We start from the raw sequence: 17,071 nt of genomic DNA, 5'->3' as shown, positions 1-17,071 counted from the left end.
AATTCACTGCTCCCTATTCATCTGTAAACCGGATTGTGTATCACATTGGTACTTGTGTTGTGTTGCTGGGTGACCAGCAGGGGGCGTGGGGATGCTGTATCCCTGGATACCACTCGACAAAACGGTGAGCAGGAGCTCAGACCGGCATGTGTTGATCCTCCAGAGAAGACTTCATCAGTGATCAGTGTCAGTGAGTGAGCTGACCAGAGAGCTGCTAGAGCTGGTGGGCTAAGTGACCCCTGACCTCTGCTGAGCTATCTGCCTGCTGCTGATTCCCCACTGCCCACTTCTTCTTCATCACTTGTAGTTCACACATTCAGCCCCGCCCCCGTAGTACATAGCTTATATTTATTGTCTTTAACTCTATATTTACGTTTATTAACTACACAAGTTTTGTGTTGACCGAACATTACTACTTATGTTGTCATTCAACAGCATATCACGGTAGGGTTTAAAAACGTACCGCCCACTGTTCAGTTTGCCTATTGGCTTGGCCTATATAACTGCAGGGTGCTCAGGCCTATAGGAAGACCTTATTGTTCTTATTTATTCAGAATATTTGGATTCATAATTGATTATTTTAAAGGAAATTGAAGTGAAATGGATTTATTGAAAGAACATGCAAGATTTTAATACCGCCCCATGAGCTTTGTCAATTGGCAAAATAAACAAACGTAAAACCGGAAATGGAGTGTTTAGGCTTCAAAATAAAATAGTGCCTTCTAAAAAAAAAAAAAAACTTCACATGATGTCACAAATATAGTTTTTACATGCTAGGTCATTAAATGCATCCGAATGTTTTACTCTTTTGTCCCACGGCTGTTTTTTTCTAACATTATGAATACCCTGAGATTCCCCATTCATGAGAGCTTTCTCAATGTTTCCTCTCCTAGCCTTTTTCTGTTTCTTAAAACTGACATCTGAATGTAGGCCTATCCATCCTTTTGCATTTTCTTTCCATGCCTTAAACATTAATGTTTATATTTTGGACATGTCCTGATCACAGTGAAGTCATATGTTTGCTAATTGGGCACCAATGCACATGTCCACCTTTTCTTTTTTAATGTCAAAAAAAAAAAAATGTAATACTTTTTATAGCCTAACTGTGTTTATAAGAGTCTATATTACCGGTATTATTACAGATACATTTTTAAATGAGTGTGATATTCTTGTTTGTACCCAACTGTCTTCTTCTCTGGTGTGGAAAGGCTGGAAAATGAATTTGTGGTGGAAAGTAGCAAGTATAAAAAAATGTAGTTAGATCTCATATCTGTAATGAATGAAGCTTGATGATCATTGTTCATGATTATGTAAAAAAATATTCTTTAACAGCTGCCTTCTTTCCTTAAAGACTCAAATATATTTCAAATAGCAATACAGAACAACATAAAACAAATAAATATTTAACATGGTAACTAAAATAACTTTGTCTATAGAAAATACTTATTGTTGCAGGACCATGTTATCATTAGTGTCGTCACCACACTCACACATGCTGATGACATCATAAATACAAGTAGGCCTATTTTCTGTCAGTACTCCCCATTTATTAGACCCTATCACTTTACAACAAATGTAAAAAGTAATTCCCAACTAATGCATGACTCATAATGATTTCATGCAGGATGTGTTTTTTTATTTCCTTTGCTTGCCATTTAAAATAGTAACAAGCCATGCATTAGTTATACATCAATTAAATGTCATATTTATTATCCTTAAAGTTAAGTGCTGCCCTTGTTATGATATTATTAGGTCTTATTTAAACACATGTGCTTTTTGTGAAGGAAATAACATCACAATAGCTTGGATAGAGTTTTACTTTAGTTGAAAGATCGTACCGGAATAAGACATTGTATGTTATAGCTGCCTTGACACTGGCTTTCTTTCATTGACCATTCACAGGAGAAGAAGGTGAATCCAGCGTCTGGGGGGACTTCTCTGTCTGTCTGCTGGCAACCTGATCGACTAACATCACCAACGCCCATAAAAGTGGAGAAATACAGGAAATGAACGGAGCTGTCTTTTTGCGCTAAAGCCGACCGGTTCAGTTGTTGCAGTCCGGTGGTCGTGATTTTGGATTGAAGCCTAATTGTTATCATTTACAGCTCTCTTATATGTAACATCAACTGCATTATAGTCATCTGATTTATTACTGTGGAGCAAGCCCACCCTGATTTGGACTGAAAACAACGTTGTCTTCACCGCATCTGACCTCTATCCAACCGAAAAAATGACCACAATCGATAAGGAAGCTTGCAGAGAGGCTTACAACGAAGTGAGAGACGATAATACGGACACCATGTGGTGAGTGTGCGGACATGGGGAGTTATCCATACTCCCTTCAGAGAATGGGACTATTTAATATCGACTCTCATTAAACAAAAGAAAACGAGTCGTACGTGGCATGCTAAACCATGACATCATCTGAATGGTGAAATATTCACTTCGGTTATAAAATAACACTCAGACTAATCTGCGTTTCCATCTAATATCTGTGTAATTGTAATAAATGTTTAGCGTTAACGCCCACTGCGCTGCGCTGCGAAAATGAGATACGGACCTTTCTTAAAAGTTAGGATTTTACTCGAATACGCCCAGTTCAGCTAACTCTATATATGCCGAATGACAGATCGATTCCCAAGTAAATATTTAAAGCAACCAGCTGCATTTTACGTCACGGGGAAATTTGCATTTAGCTATGATAACCTTAAATATCTAGATTTTTAAAAGTAGTTCCACCGTCTTAATCCGTATACGTGCTGGAGCGGCCCATCGGGGGGGGTTTACCAGCCGCCTACACATTCGTGGATTGTTTAACTCTAAATGCACAAAACCCCGATTGCAGAGCGTGTGTTTGGTGTGTTATGCATGCAGCTTACACTGCCCTGTTCTGGCTGATCCGTATTCCGACTGAACAGCGGTCACACACGGTACAGTTATCAGGCCCAGCAGGGCAGAAGTAATTTCCTTTGTCCTGTATTCATAGAGGATAACGTGATAGTAGTGACATTAACACATGGCTTACACACAGCTGCCACCTTGCATTGGGCGTCTTTGGCATTTTGTGCGTTGCTCCAGTTTGTAAAAAAAAAAAGAAAAAAAAAGAAGAATAACAAAGAACGGGTCGGATGCGCACATAAGGCTGTGAATCAACAGATCATTGAGACTAAATAATGCATGGAGTGATAATAACGGCACACTCTATTCCGCATCCTCCAGGGCTGCGTTCACATATGATGGCTCTAAGATCGTGCCTGCGGGACAAGGGACTGACTATGATGACTTCAAGAAGATGTGCACAGGTAATTTCTATTCTCAAACACAGCAGTGTAGTGTGTGGCTGAAACTTCTCTTGCTCTACATTATGTGGCATGTGTTTGGCCTGTAACAGCCTATATACCACACAGCTTGACTTGGCAGGACACTAATCTTTTAAGACTCTGTGTGCTGTCACCCGTTGGCCTTCGGCCCTGTAACTACACTCTCGAAGCACTTAACACTGTATGCATTGCATAACCTGTTCGTTCTTCAATATCCTGTGCCTCTATGGAACAGGGCGACACAGTTAAGGTCAATGTTTTGTATATCACTGCAACTTTTATCCCTCAATATTAATGGCAAGGTGTGGAAGACTGTTTGAGACACAAGTTATTGTTCTTCAACTAGTTAGTACGTTTTTCAGCTGTCACGCCTTCAATTAATCCGACCACATCTACACACTTCTGATTTAAAAAGTACATAGTTGAACAAAGGTTTTTATGAAGAAAGAAGAACAGAAAAGTCAAGTAGAGACTTTCAGTTTCTGATTTTCAGTGAGTGAAAATAAGAAATAGTGCTGTGTGATCTAAGTTCCCCTTGCGCCTGTGTCCTCTGGAGTATAGCATCAGCTCAGATGTTGGGTGTGGCTGATTCTCTTTAAACCTGGCTGCCTCAGGGCTTTGCTCTGTGTTTCTCTTCCTGATATTACAGAGCTCACATTCCTGTGAAATGTTGAAATAACACATTCATCACTCTGTGCTTTGCAACGCTTCAGCTGGTGTCTCTGCCATTGGTTCCTGCACAGAGATGACACATCAGACATCATCCTGTCTGCAGGCTTGTTTTCCTTATTTAGCAGTGAAGTTGTAACTGTGAGTGTAGGAGGAGCTGACACAGACTGATCATCTAGTGAGGCTTGAGGAGGAGGGCTGCTTTTAAGTGGTAATCTTCAACTTAACCAGGAAGTAAAAATAAATGCATTCTTAGATGCACATCCTGGATCTATGCAAAGAGATGAAACTGTACATGAGACGGCATTGTTCCATATATTTTATTTAGTTACACTATACATTTTGTTAACAGAACCTTTACATTTGGTTTTCTACCAAAATATAGACAAATTTCATCTATTTCATAAATGATTCATTATAGGTCACTAGTACTTGAGCTAGAGCCAAATTCAGTCCTGAATATCCCTCTTTTAGAATATGTTCTTTATGTTTTGAAATCTTTAAGATCTCAGTTTTATTCACTCAGGCTGCATGAATGAGGATGTGAGATAGTTTCTGGTATGTTTTGTCACCTTACTCTAAAGGTGTTTTTTTTATTTGCATTCATTTATTTTTATTTGAAAAAATATAACAACAAAAAAACAAGCAACCCACATAAAGATAAAAAAAATAAAAAACCCACACACACAAAACAGACCAAAACAAAAAAGTGACACACACATCACCAGTGACATAACCATGATTCAGTTTTTGCAACCAAAATAATGTTTACATACATCCCCTTTTCATTATATGGTTTATTAAATTAAGATATCACCACATTTTCCTCTGCCAGCCTGTATCTAAACATCCCCGTCCACCATCATGTGTTGCCATGGAAACCATCTGTCAAGGAATTTTGCATTTTGCAGTCTTATTTTGAAAGTTATCTTTTCCATTATGTAAATTCCTTTGACAAGTAATTTCCAAGACTCGTGGGTTGGGGGGGGGGGGGGGGGTGGGGGGGGCGGTCTCTCTTAAGCCAGTTCAATGTTATTGCCTTCTTGGCTGCTACGAGAAGTATATGTAATAAATAAATCTTATTTCTGCGTTTTTTTTTCTGCTAAAGGTGTTTTAAGACCAAGAGCAAGGCAATGCAAGTGCACACAAAGTCAATGCAAATGTGCCATAAGACAAAACTGTGTGCAGAATGACATGTCAGTTGTGTTACTGTGCACGCTGAATTTTTTAAAACTTTCTACAAGACTGTGTCCCAAAAGCCAATCAGTCTTTGTCAGACATGTGATATTTTTGTCAATGACATCACTGCGGCGCCATATTGAAGGTTTTGTAACGGTGGTACCCCAACCGAAGTATTCAATCGAGCCACCGTCAAACTGGAATGAGTTTTAGAATACGTTTGGCTCAGTTAAAGAATCTTGAGAATCTTTTGGATCCCTTGTAACTTTTATGGGTGGTGGGCTCTTGTAAGCATTGCATTCAGGTTTGGGGAATAACAGAACACATGTAATGGGATGATGTCATTATGAAACAGAAAAAAAGGTACTTTACAGTTACAAGAAAACATTTACTCAGATTACAGCATTGAGAAACTCTGACTGAACTGAATGTTGTTTGTGTGTTTCTTATCTTGCAGACCAACAGGACAAAGAATACATTTAGACTTTACAAATCTGCATCATGACGTATATATTTGGGGCGTGCGCATTCTTTGGATTCTTTCATGCTATGAAACCACAGCAAATCGTTCATATCACTGTTCATATTTTATCATAGAGGATGAATCTTTCTCATTTTCATTTGGTGACGCCAAAAGATGTCTATTTATGATTTTAAAACATGTCAACAAATTAACCATAAAAACTTGTTTCCAAGTCCCTTTTCCTCGTGACTGTAACATTTTTTGGACTTCTTATTCTTTGGTTCATTCTTTCACAGTATCGCAAAGTGTTTTGGTAGAAGTGAGTACAGATCAGAGGGATCAGGTGATGCTTAATAAATGAATACACTTTTCATCAGCCACATCACTGCACTAAATCAGCTGATTCATGACAACAAAAGCTTAACAACTGAGGAAACAATCCCCCCAAAATATCCTGTTGCTCCGTTTCCACCAAGCGGTCTGGTTCTGTTCAGTTTGGTACGGTACCCATTTATTGGCGTTTCCACCTGTCAAAAGTTGGGAATGGTACCAAAATAAGGGATCCGTACCGTCCTGCCTTTTTGGTACCCTTCTGTCAGGATGCCAAGGGTACTGATCCAACCCTAAAGGGTCCCTTGTTTACTGTATCCCTGTTCTTCTTGAACGTTTAACTACATTAATAGTGGCCTACACTGTGTTAGGCTGCTATAATGTCACACTATTACATGGCTGACGCGGCTATCTCCATATGGCTTACACTCCACTTACCAAATAAGGTTACGGTTGGCTGTGGAAACGCAAGCAAGTTCAGAACTGTACCAAACGCTACCGCTTGGTGGAAACGGGGCTTAAGTGTTGCATAGTGGAATGATATGAACACACAGCAGCCTAAACTGCAACCAGGGGCTAACTTCATTTATTTTAGGTGATAAGAAAAATAATAGTAGAAAGAATAGAAAATGTATTTTTGTGAGGCTGTTTATATTCATGCATGAGTCCTTTGCGACCAGTGTGTTTCAATATGAAAGAAGAACCTCTGAAAATCTATTTCCAGAGTTTAAAGGCTTTGGTGCACAGAATAATAAGCCCTCTTCATCTGATATCTCTCACTGCAGCAGGCTGAATACTTTGATTGTTACACTTGACTCATGTAAAGTCTGTGTGTATGTGTTATTTTCTAGCTGTGTGGTATCATTTGCATGTGATATTTATCAGGGAAACAGTGGACAAAGATCCGTTGACATATGTGTCCTTCTTCAGATGTCTGCGGGGTAAAAATTAACTGAAGGAGAAAGTATTCAGTCAGTTCAAAACACCATTCATTTACATGTATACAAAAAATACTTTACCTTTAACCCCATTGAACTCCATATTTGAAGGCCTATTTAAATTGTTGTAAAGGTTTTAAATAAGTTGGAATAGTGAAAATCATGGCCAAACACACGTGGACTCATAGTTTTTGGAACCACACAAACTTAAAATCACGTGATAGGTGAATAAACATGTTTGGATTTGGTTATCTCGTTCACCGCTTTTCGCCAAATCCGCCCGACCACTCCCAGGAGACTGCTCTGGTGTCGCAGAGGGACCGAGTGTGTTCTGAGGGAGGGAATACAAGAAGATAATGTGTCATCAGCCAGCCTTTTGTGGGCAGAAACGAAGTCAATTTATGCAGAACAACATCTCTCCCAAAGAGTCTTTTTTTTTTTTTTGCTGTCTCATCATTTGTCGTAGTTTCAGTGCAGTTTTCTCTGCAGGGAGGCCGCCTGCAGAGTCAGCATGACTTTAAAGGGAAGACAAACCAGGAAGAATCTGGCAGAGGGAGGAAGTGTGGGGGTGAGGGCGAGGTGCAGGTCGGGGTGGGCTGTGTTTGTTCCTCCCTGGCATCTCAATCAAGGACAATGACAAATGAGACAAAGGGATGTAATTCACCTTGGCGTTCACAGAATAATTAACAAGGCGAGGTGTTGAAACTATCGGCGTCCTTTATGGCCGCGCTGATAAGACTCCTTACAGTGGCTGCTTCGGTTCATGTGTGGACGCTCTGATCTGACAGCAGTGTCTTTATCAGCTGCTTTAACAGGTACATAAAGATAATACCATGCACTGTAAAAACTGCCAATGCAGTTTTGTCAAGTCAAACAACCTTTTAACAGTTTGACCGTTGACATTAGCTTGTAACTAATGTGAAATAGTAAAGTTACTTTTTGTCTAACGGGGTGTTTAGGGTCTATCTGTATTTTGGGGATAAATGTTTCTGCATAAAAATACTAGATCTACAAAGTCATTCATTGTTAATCAAGGACAGAAGTGATGCAAATGTGTTACTAATAGAGGTGGGGGAAAATCGTTTCATGTAAAAATCGAGATTCTTATCTTCTGAGATTTTTAAATTGATTCATAACTTTCAAAAATCGACTATTTTGGCTAATCAGTCACTCCCTGCTAAGGGCTAAGGCTAGCTCTTTAACTCAGTAGAATACCAAATGGAGCAGCAATCAGTCAGTCTCACAGATGACTGGAGTAGATCCTGATGTAGGCCTATGTACTAATTCAAAAATAGACTTTGAATCCATGGATCAATAAATCCTGAATTGTTTTGAATCAAAAATAGATTATGAATCGAATCAGGACCCCAAGAATCCAAATTGAATCGAATCGTGAGACACGCAAAGATTTCCAACCCTAGTTACTATACAATATTTAGTGAAATTGTTATAGCAAGGCAATATGTAAACTTTGCGCTCTTATGACTTTGGTTTCATAGAATAGCCTTCCTTGTGTTTATGCTATCTGTATGAGTGTATGACTGTTTTCTGTTTCTGTGTATGCTGTTGCGATAGTGAAGGTGTTAAATAGCTGAAGATAAGTTACAGCACAGCTAAGGAGTAGTCAGAGGTTTTAACACATAAAAAGAGTTGTGACCATTGTGCAATATTTTGTTGAGAGCTACTAATTAGGGGTGGATCAATAGTGCACCAAAACACATATTATTGCAATGAATTCGTCTCTTGACATTTTCTTACAAACCTCATCACGATACAGGAGTTATTATTTTATGATACTATAAGCAAGGGAAATATTCTGTATTTAACAAAAAAGAAAACTGTTCAAAATAAGGTCCCAGTTCAAAAGTGTAGCGGGATCTGCATTTTAATTTTGTCCAAGTCATTGAAGTATTTTTTGGAGCTCTCGAGCAGATCCTCACATTTCCCCAATACCAGGAGAAAATAACTCAACGTAAGATGGAAGTATTTAATAAAACAAAAATCTTATGAGGAGTAAAACAATATTTAAAGTTGTCATTTGTCATCACCAATGTGTTCTGACATTGTCTGGCACCTCTGTCTCATTAGCATTTCTCCATGCAGTGTTTTTGTGTTCATTAGAACGGTGGCTTAATTTGAATAAAACCACCTCATCGTGTGCAGTACTGTCATATCAGTCTCTGGTGGGAACCTTCCAAAGGATGCAGAAACATCTCTGCTGGTGTTATCTCTCACTCTGCAGCTGTCACTTGAAACCCTGTGTTTCAGACCAGGGTGTGGACTTTGAAAGATGTGCGGGTGTTTACCCTCAGGATGCAATGTTTTGAGAGCCTTACTTAAATTCAGGATTACTCTGCCTCTTCGATTGTGACCGTTCTTATTTCATCTGTCTCTGAAGCCAAACAATCATTGCAGGAGGAAATGACAACATACACAACAGATTAAAAGCTCCAATGTCTTATATGGCTGTGTTTAAGTGTGTGTGTGTGTGTGTGTGTGTGATTCTCAACACACAGTCTCAGATTATGATGGTGTTCATAGTGCTCATCAGGGTTAGTGTGCTCAATAAGAAGTCCTTTTCTTTGGTGTCTTCTCTCACGTTCTCTTAGTTCTTTTTGGCAGGGTGTCTGTCAGTCAGTGGTGCATTGCAGCACTAATGCAGAAGAACTGACTTTTGGACAGTGTGTTGTTGATGGAGTCAAATGCTTTTACGGCTCATCCGTCATTCACATAAAGGTTTTGTTCCAGATACTAAACATAATGAGTGTCAGGGATCTCTCTGTCAGAGCAAACTGCATTTCTGTCAGTCACACAGAGGCAGGAACATCTGGAAGACACAGATGAACTCCAATCTGCTCATGTTATTGTTACATAATGACACATACGGCCTGCAGCTAGAGCAGACAACACAGCAGGAGTGTCATTTGTAGGAAAGTGGTGAGGGGAAATAGGAGTTGAATGTCAAACTTTAGGATATGTGTGTCTTAGAAGTAAACAGGAACTGATTCTGGTTAATTTGTGTAATAACCAAAGTTGTGAAACGTAATGTGTGAACTTCCTTGACTCATCATACCATCTCCTTTTTACATCTTAAACAAATCCAAACTATGAAACAACTCCAGTTACCTTGACTTCACTTTAAATCTAAATAAAATACTCAAATGTCTACAGTTAAAAAAAAAATTAAAATTAAAAAAACTAATCACTGAATAAACGAAGCCCTATGAGCTCTGTTAGTTCGTCCTCTGCAGCTTTCTGTCACTTTGGTGCTTTAAACTGCTGACGGGCTGCTGAGTCCAGACTTCATCGACTGTTGTGATCAAAGGGGCACTGATTTCTGCAGGGGTGGCATCATGAAGTATTTGTTTGCACATTGATAATAGCTGTGTACACTAATATCTAAATAGTGGGTGCCCACTTGAAAACCCCTCTGTGTCCACATTCTCCAGCTAAGTACACTCTTATTAGGTGCTTGCACATAAGGGATTTTCTACAGCTTGTCCTGTGTTTCTGAAATCTACTTTAAAGCTCCTCCTGTGTGGAACTTTTCCTCACTTTGGTGAGGATGAAGCAGGACCTCTAATCTAGTAAGTAGAACTTTCTGAAGAAAAAAATCCTCCCATCCAGCTTTCTTTTAACACATGTAACGTGTTGCAAATCTTTGTCAGGAAAGAAATGTAAACAAAGACTGTTTGAGCGATTGTTCTGATTTCACTGTGTTTATACGTTTCAAATCTAACAGTACCTAAAAGAGGTGCATTAAAAACCTCACATCTTTTTATTATAAGCAGTCTCTTGTAAAAACGCTTGGGCAAGATAACCAATCATAATTTAGAACATTGATTTGCATCCTGGGTTGGCCAATTACATGTTGGGAGGAAGGGGGGGGAGCATTTTATTCCTTTATTCTCGAGACAGGACAGTGGACAGAGTCAGAAATCAGGGAGAGAGAGAGAGACTTGGGAATGACATGCAGGAATAGAGGCACAGGTCAGATTCGAGCCCAGGCCGCCCTTATGAGGTCTACAGCTTCCGTACATGGGGCGCCGGCACTAACCACTAGGCCACCGGTGCCCCCAAGATGTATTGTTTTAAACAGTGGATTATATCTCCAGCTAGCAGCCAGTTTACCTCCATGTAATTATACATCTGCCAATATTATACCTTCTGATCACGTCGTGCCAGGGAGGCGTTCAGTAAAGGATTTATTAGATTTATTTGACAACACTTGTCCTTTGAAGCTGGAGAGTTGACCCCGCTTTTTATTTCTGTTTGAAATATAGAATGTCATTTTATATTTTTCCATAAAGCCAACCCCTACTTTAAAGTACTTTACATAGGCAAAGAAAAACTACCATTTAAAAACAACAAGTGATAAATAAAGAACTATAATAAAAACCTCTCTAATACGTTGGAATCAAAAAACTGAGGCTAATGGAAGATTCCATTGCAGTTCCAACATGTTTATACGTTTGTTCCAAATATCAAAAGAAGGTTTAAGTGAACACTGTTAAAATTCAGGGGACAAATCAAAGCATCAGATTGATTGTTTGTCTTTAGATATTATTTACAGTCTGTTGTGTTGTGGATCACCTGAGCGATGTCTGCGTGTTCTCTGGGAGGTCTGTGACACACAACTACTGCAGGCCTCACAAAACATTTGACTCATTTAGTCTGTTGACCTGAATATTTCCTCAGTGCGCACACACAGACAGACAGGCGCACACACAGACAGACAGGCGCACACACAGACAGACAGACACACACACACACACACACACGAATTGAAAGACTGCTGGAACAGTGGAAGAACAAAAGCAGAACTTAGTATTTATTTGAACTTCCTCAGCACTTTTCTTTAGAACTGTCTCTCACACAGCACATGACACACACAACTGAGTTCTTAGACAGTAAATGATACACCAGACACTTTGCCTGTGGTCACAGTGTCTTTTTAATAATGATATTGGTTTTTATGTGATTATATGTGAGTAGAGCAGATCCATATGAATAATCAGTGTATCTCCTTCAGCAGAATCAGGTTGTCAGGAGATGAGATGAGCTGCAGCTATCTTTAGCTCGGCTTATTTCTCCGACATCTTCCAAACATCAGATGACTAAAACCCTTAGTCTCATAATGATCAGACTTGAAACCGTAAGAAGGTTCTAGGCTTCATTGTTTTCATGTTGACAGTAGACTCTTGTAAACTCTTACATGGATGGTACATTTCCAGGTGATGTTTTCCGTCTTGGTTGGCATCTACTGGCGACATGTTTCTGACACTCTGCATCTGCTTATCGTCACTTTGGGATATTTAAATCACTTCAATGTATGAATTCATGTCAAATATCTCCAAAACTTTGGAGGATAATGGAACAATTATTTTTAACATCCTGTCTAGTAACTATGATCAATAGATTACTGGATTAGTTATGGAAGTTGAATGATCATGGGTTGTGAATTGGAGCTGCTGTAATCTTGTTAAAGGTGCAGTCTGTTGCCTTTTATAAAAAATCAAACATGAGCATCATTTGACAGGAGGTCAGTTAGTACCTGCCTGGTGTCACAAAAGACAACAATTTACTGTTACAGTTCATCAGGTTCTGATTGGACAAGGAAATCCATGTACACATCGTTATTATAAAAGCTTACAGATATGGGATTTAAAGGACATATTTGTGGCATCTGCATCATGATACGTATCGTATCGTGAGGTTGTGGGAAATACCCAGCCCTATCTGCTACATGTGCTCAGATGGTGTTGAGATTGCGAATGCTGTAGAGTCCGAGAGCTTTTTGCTAGTTTACTACTTGAGAGAGTTTCACTTGAAGCCTTGATTTCTGCATGACATGTTCTGCAAAAGAGAATCCGAGCTCTCTAAGTGTCAATCTGTGTACTCAGTCTGTTTATTTCTTCCATCAGATGATTCCCGTCTGTTCGGCTTCGTCCGGGTCACGACGGGAGACGCCATGAGCAAACGAGCAAAGTTCACCCTCATCACCTGGATCGGAGAGAACATCGGTGGTCTTCAGCGCGCAAAGATCAGCACTGACAAGGCAAAAGTGAAAGAGATTGTGCAGGTCAGAGTCGATGTGGACAACATGGCAATTAATGTAATGGGTGTCATCATTAGTGTTGGAGTAAAGCTATAATGGTTCCCATCAGGGGGAAAGTGGGTGGTTACAGAGGCAGCATGGCAACACAATGCTGCATGCAGGGACAAACATCTTTTTAAAAATAAACAACAAACCATTTCACTCGTAGATCACATAAAGAAGAAACATGGTGGGAAAGTGATAACCAACCTTTTAAGAGCCAAACGTCATCAACAAATAAAAGATTGACCGAAGAAGACGCGGAATGAAACAAGTGTGAAAAGACCATCATATACAACTTGTATTAATTGTTCTAAACAGCAAATATTATAAGAGAGTGAATTTATGGTCACGGATGTTGTAGATGAAAAAAAAGTGTGACAGGGAGATCAGACATTGAACGTACATTCATTAAATGGAAACATGATTTCAGTTGAATTGCAGCGTTGATATATGACGACTGGATGTCTTAAAAAACAATGTGGTTCAAAAGATGTTCAAACATGATATTGTAGAGGGAAATCAGGCATTTAGATTCTGGCATCTGTTCTTTAAAATCAGCATAAATAGGCTTTGTTCAGACTTTGTCATTCTTTTAGCTGTTCTCAAACAGCCCTTTATTATGTTGACTTCAAACACATTTCTTATGAGATCCATGCAGCCAGCCTTTGTCCAAAATAGCCATAATAAAAGGTGATTTCATGGACCCTCTGAAAGTTGCACATTATACACAAACATAAGACATTTTGAGAGTGAGAAAGAGCTTTTTTTGTGGAAACAATGCCTCCGGCTAGAATTCCTCTTCACACCATCATGTGTTTTGTTTGTGCAGAATTTTGCCAAGGAGTTCATGTTAAGCGACCAGAGGGAACTGGACGAAGACTGCATTCGTGAGGAGCTGAAGAAGGCGGGAGGAGCCAATTATGATGCTCAGACGGAGTAGAGGAGTGCGACGGTCCACTGGAAGGGTTGGGGTCTGGTTACGGCAGGGTGGGGCGGGGCGGGTTGGGATGAGAGGGGGTGGGGGAGTGTTGGGGTTGGGCTGCTACCTCTGAGGGAGAGGACGAGGTAGGATGAAGAAGATGTTTGACGAAAGGGAACGGCACAAACTGAGCACACTCATTTTACTTTCAAAGTGGAACAAGAGTTTAATGTGAACTATTTGTTAATTTAAGAAAAACACAGGAACTCACTGATACACAATGGCGCATCACAAGCAGTTCTCTTACCATCACAACACTGCGTATGCTGCTTTATAAAATTACTTCTTACAAATCTGAAGATGTCATTGGTTAAACAGCTTCTTATTGGGCTCTCAACAATAGCTTTAGAGTTTGATTATAGATCAGTTTCTGAGTGTATTGGCGTACGTCCTCACAATACACATGCTGTTGGTGCATCACTGACATGAAGACCTGCTTCAGGGCCCCTTTATACCTGATTTGAACAAAGCTTTTGTGTGAGCTCATAACTTTGCGTCTGGCTGACAGATCACATCCATCAGTGAAATATTTCTCCTGAGATCTTTCATTTTTGCACACATTAAGAAACTTGATCAATACCACTTTCATGTCTGGAAGGTGAATTTATACTACTCTAGCAGCCGGTTAGCTTAGCTTAGCGTTAAGAAGCAGTGAAACATCAAGCCTCGCTCTGTCCGGAGAGAACAAAATCTCTAACTCTGGACCATGGATACTTGAAAGTTAATCTTATTTGTTTATTTGTATAAAGAGCGAAATGTAAAAATGAAACTGTTGCCAGGCAACCAGCAGACCCTCCAGAAAATCACTGTTCCTGCCATAGTTGTTAACATCACATATTGCAGATATGAGGCCGTCTTGGTCTTGGTCTAATGTAGTAAACACTCTTTCCATGTCAGAGTCAGGCTAGCTGTTTCCCCTTTCCTTCTCGTCTTAATGCTAATATTAGCTAAACTGCTGCTGGCTGTAGCTTCTTAATGAGCTGACAGATATGAGAGAGGTATTGAACTTTCACTCTTCAACTCATTATTATAAGGCAAATATACTGGATACACATCATACACACACGAATGCATCATCAGAAACAAGTGGATGATTGCTCTTTAAGATCACAAACTGCCTTCTCTCCTCTCCTACCCTCGCTCCTCTCCCCGGTCAGCTCATGGTTGGTTATCCACTGTTCTGTGCATCATCATCTCATACTCATCCTCATCTCAGCTAAGCTGTCCGGCTGTTTCAAATTAAATCACGGCTTCAGCATTGGAGATATAATGTAATGAGGATGTAAGAAACTGAAGAGTTTCACTCCAAATTTGAAGTGAAACAACATGATTGAATCTTTTTAACAATGTTGTAAGAATCAGTTCATTGGCAAGAGCAAATGCTTCTTTTTGAAATGAAACTCTTTACGTGCAGGCATGTGTTTGACACCAGAGCATGCACTCAGTCATGATACACTGTACCTCCAGGAAGAAAAGATCTCCATTTTGTAACAATATCCTTTTTGATGGTTCGTTTGGGTAAGCTTGAGTCATCGTGCTAAGTACATATTAAACCACCTCTTCATCTCCAGCCAGACAGCCGTGTTTGGATTACAGCCTCAAACTAAACCATTGCATCTGACCCTGAGATGGGCTGTAATTCATCCTCCTGTCTTGACATTTGTGCTTTGTGCTGTGATTTCCTTTTCTCACTAGTGCAAATGTGACTTTTGCCATAGAAAAACAGAGAAACGACCAATGTTTCGACTTATTTGAGAATGGAGATCTTTCCCTCTGGTGTTTCATCTCATGATCAACTACTAAAAGGTGTCATTGCATACTGTAACCTACTGTGTTTGACTGCCTTAGTGTCCCAAGGGAGAGTGGGGCATCATGGGATCTTGTGGACACTACACTGTGATTGGCTATCCTTTGTATATGGGGGCGGCACATAGCTCATTACTTAATGGGCCTGAGCTTGTCAAACCCAGGAGGAGCCATCTCGGTTGTAGCATCTCTTTATTTGGTTTCAACCCTCCCCCCCTCCCTCCCTCCCTCCCTCCCTGCAAAAACATAGGATTCTTTTTCCCTTGTACCTTTTTAGTTTTTGAGATGAATTTTATGTTATCTGGAGAGTTTTACCTTTTGATTTTATTTGTATGAGCATTGTTATCTTGGACATTGGCAGAAGAGATTTTCAAAAAAAAAAAATGAAAAAAGAAAGAAAAACAAAGTGGGCACAAGATCAGTCATTTCAAATAAAAATTGATGTTTTTTCCAAAACCTGCTTGTCAAAGTGTTTCTCTGAAGTTCTGGATGTCATAGAGCTGTGATCTGTCTTCTGATAATATAAAAATAAAATAGGGTAAGTGAATGAAAATCAAACATTTGGAATCTTAGCCATCATAAAGCTGACCAAAAAGTAATCCAGACTTTATAACACGCACATGCACAAACAGGATCCCATGGACTGCACTAATGGAGAGATGTCAGAGTGAGGGGGCTGCCCACAGCCAGCGTTCCTCTCCTGAGCTGGGGGGTTTAGGTGCCTTCCTCAGCATTGCTCAGGAAGTGAACTGGCACCTCTCAAGCTACTGGACCAATTTCCAGATTGGTTCACACCAGTGGCGACTCTCCGGTTCCCAACCCAAGTCCCTACAGACTAAGCTACTGCCGCCCCAAAAAGATTAGGCCATTTGTCGACAGTATTAATGAAAATGTATGCAGTTTCACAAAACATGAAAATAATAGTTATAATAAAACACTTTACATTGCAAGTGCTACAGAAAACAACTAGCAAAAAACAAACATACAAAAGAGCATAAAACAACAAGTGATGAGCTATTGATTCATATCAATACACTCGAGTTAACAGTATTTTCTTACACCCCTTGTCACAACAGATTCAGATTCATGAAGACACAATAAACTGATACTGCAGAAAGGTGTTATGATGCCATCTTTTAAAAATGCATTTCAGTTTAACAATCAGTGTGGAGTTAAAGAGTTAACCAGACCTTCCATCTGTAGCATGTTAGCTACTTTATGCAGCTGCTAGCATAGCATCGCCCCCATCTCCCACCAAACAGTCAGACGGAGAGGTGCTGGGTTGCA

At 39.8% G+C, this 17,071-nt stretch overlaps 1 protein-coding gene and 1 long non-coding RNA gene across 2 annotated transcripts; both read left to right on the top strand.

Annotated features, from left to right (window-relative positions):
• Positions 1 to 1,895: 1,895 nt before the first annotated feature.
• Positions 1,896 to 16,240, top strand: cotl1 (coactosin-like F-actin binding protein 1). Its single transcript, XM_061036415.1, has 4 exons — positions 1,896 to 2,304; positions 3,220 to 3,302; positions 12,824 to 12,981; positions 13,829 to 16,240. Exons 1-4 carry the CDS (start codon positions 2,231 to 2,233, stop codon positions 13,937 to 13,939), a joined length of 426 nt encoding a protein of 141 aa, XP_060892398.1. The 5' UTR covers positions 1,896 to 2,230; the 3' UTR covers positions 13,940 to 16,240.
• On the top strand, positions 3,309 to 8,901 carry LOC132973146 (uncharacterized). The gene is made up of 2 exons (XR_009672970.1): positions 3,309 to 4,573; positions 5,098 to 8,901. It is a non-coding gene; the product is annotated as an uncharacterized LOC132973146 (long non-coding RNA).
• Positions 16,241 to 17,071: the final 831 nt, after the last annotated feature.

The sequence above is a fragment of the Labrus mixtus genome, chromosome 4, assembly GCF_963584025.1.
Source record: "Labrus mixtus chromosome 4, fLabMix1.1, whole genome shotgun sequence".
NCBI classification, from domain to species: domain Eukaryota; kingdom Metazoa; phylum Chordata; class Actinopteri; order Labriformes; family Labridae; genus Labrus; species Labrus mixtus.
The sequence above is the reverse complement of the archived record's forward strand: the minus strand, read 5'-3'. Positions and strand labels throughout refer to the sequence as shown.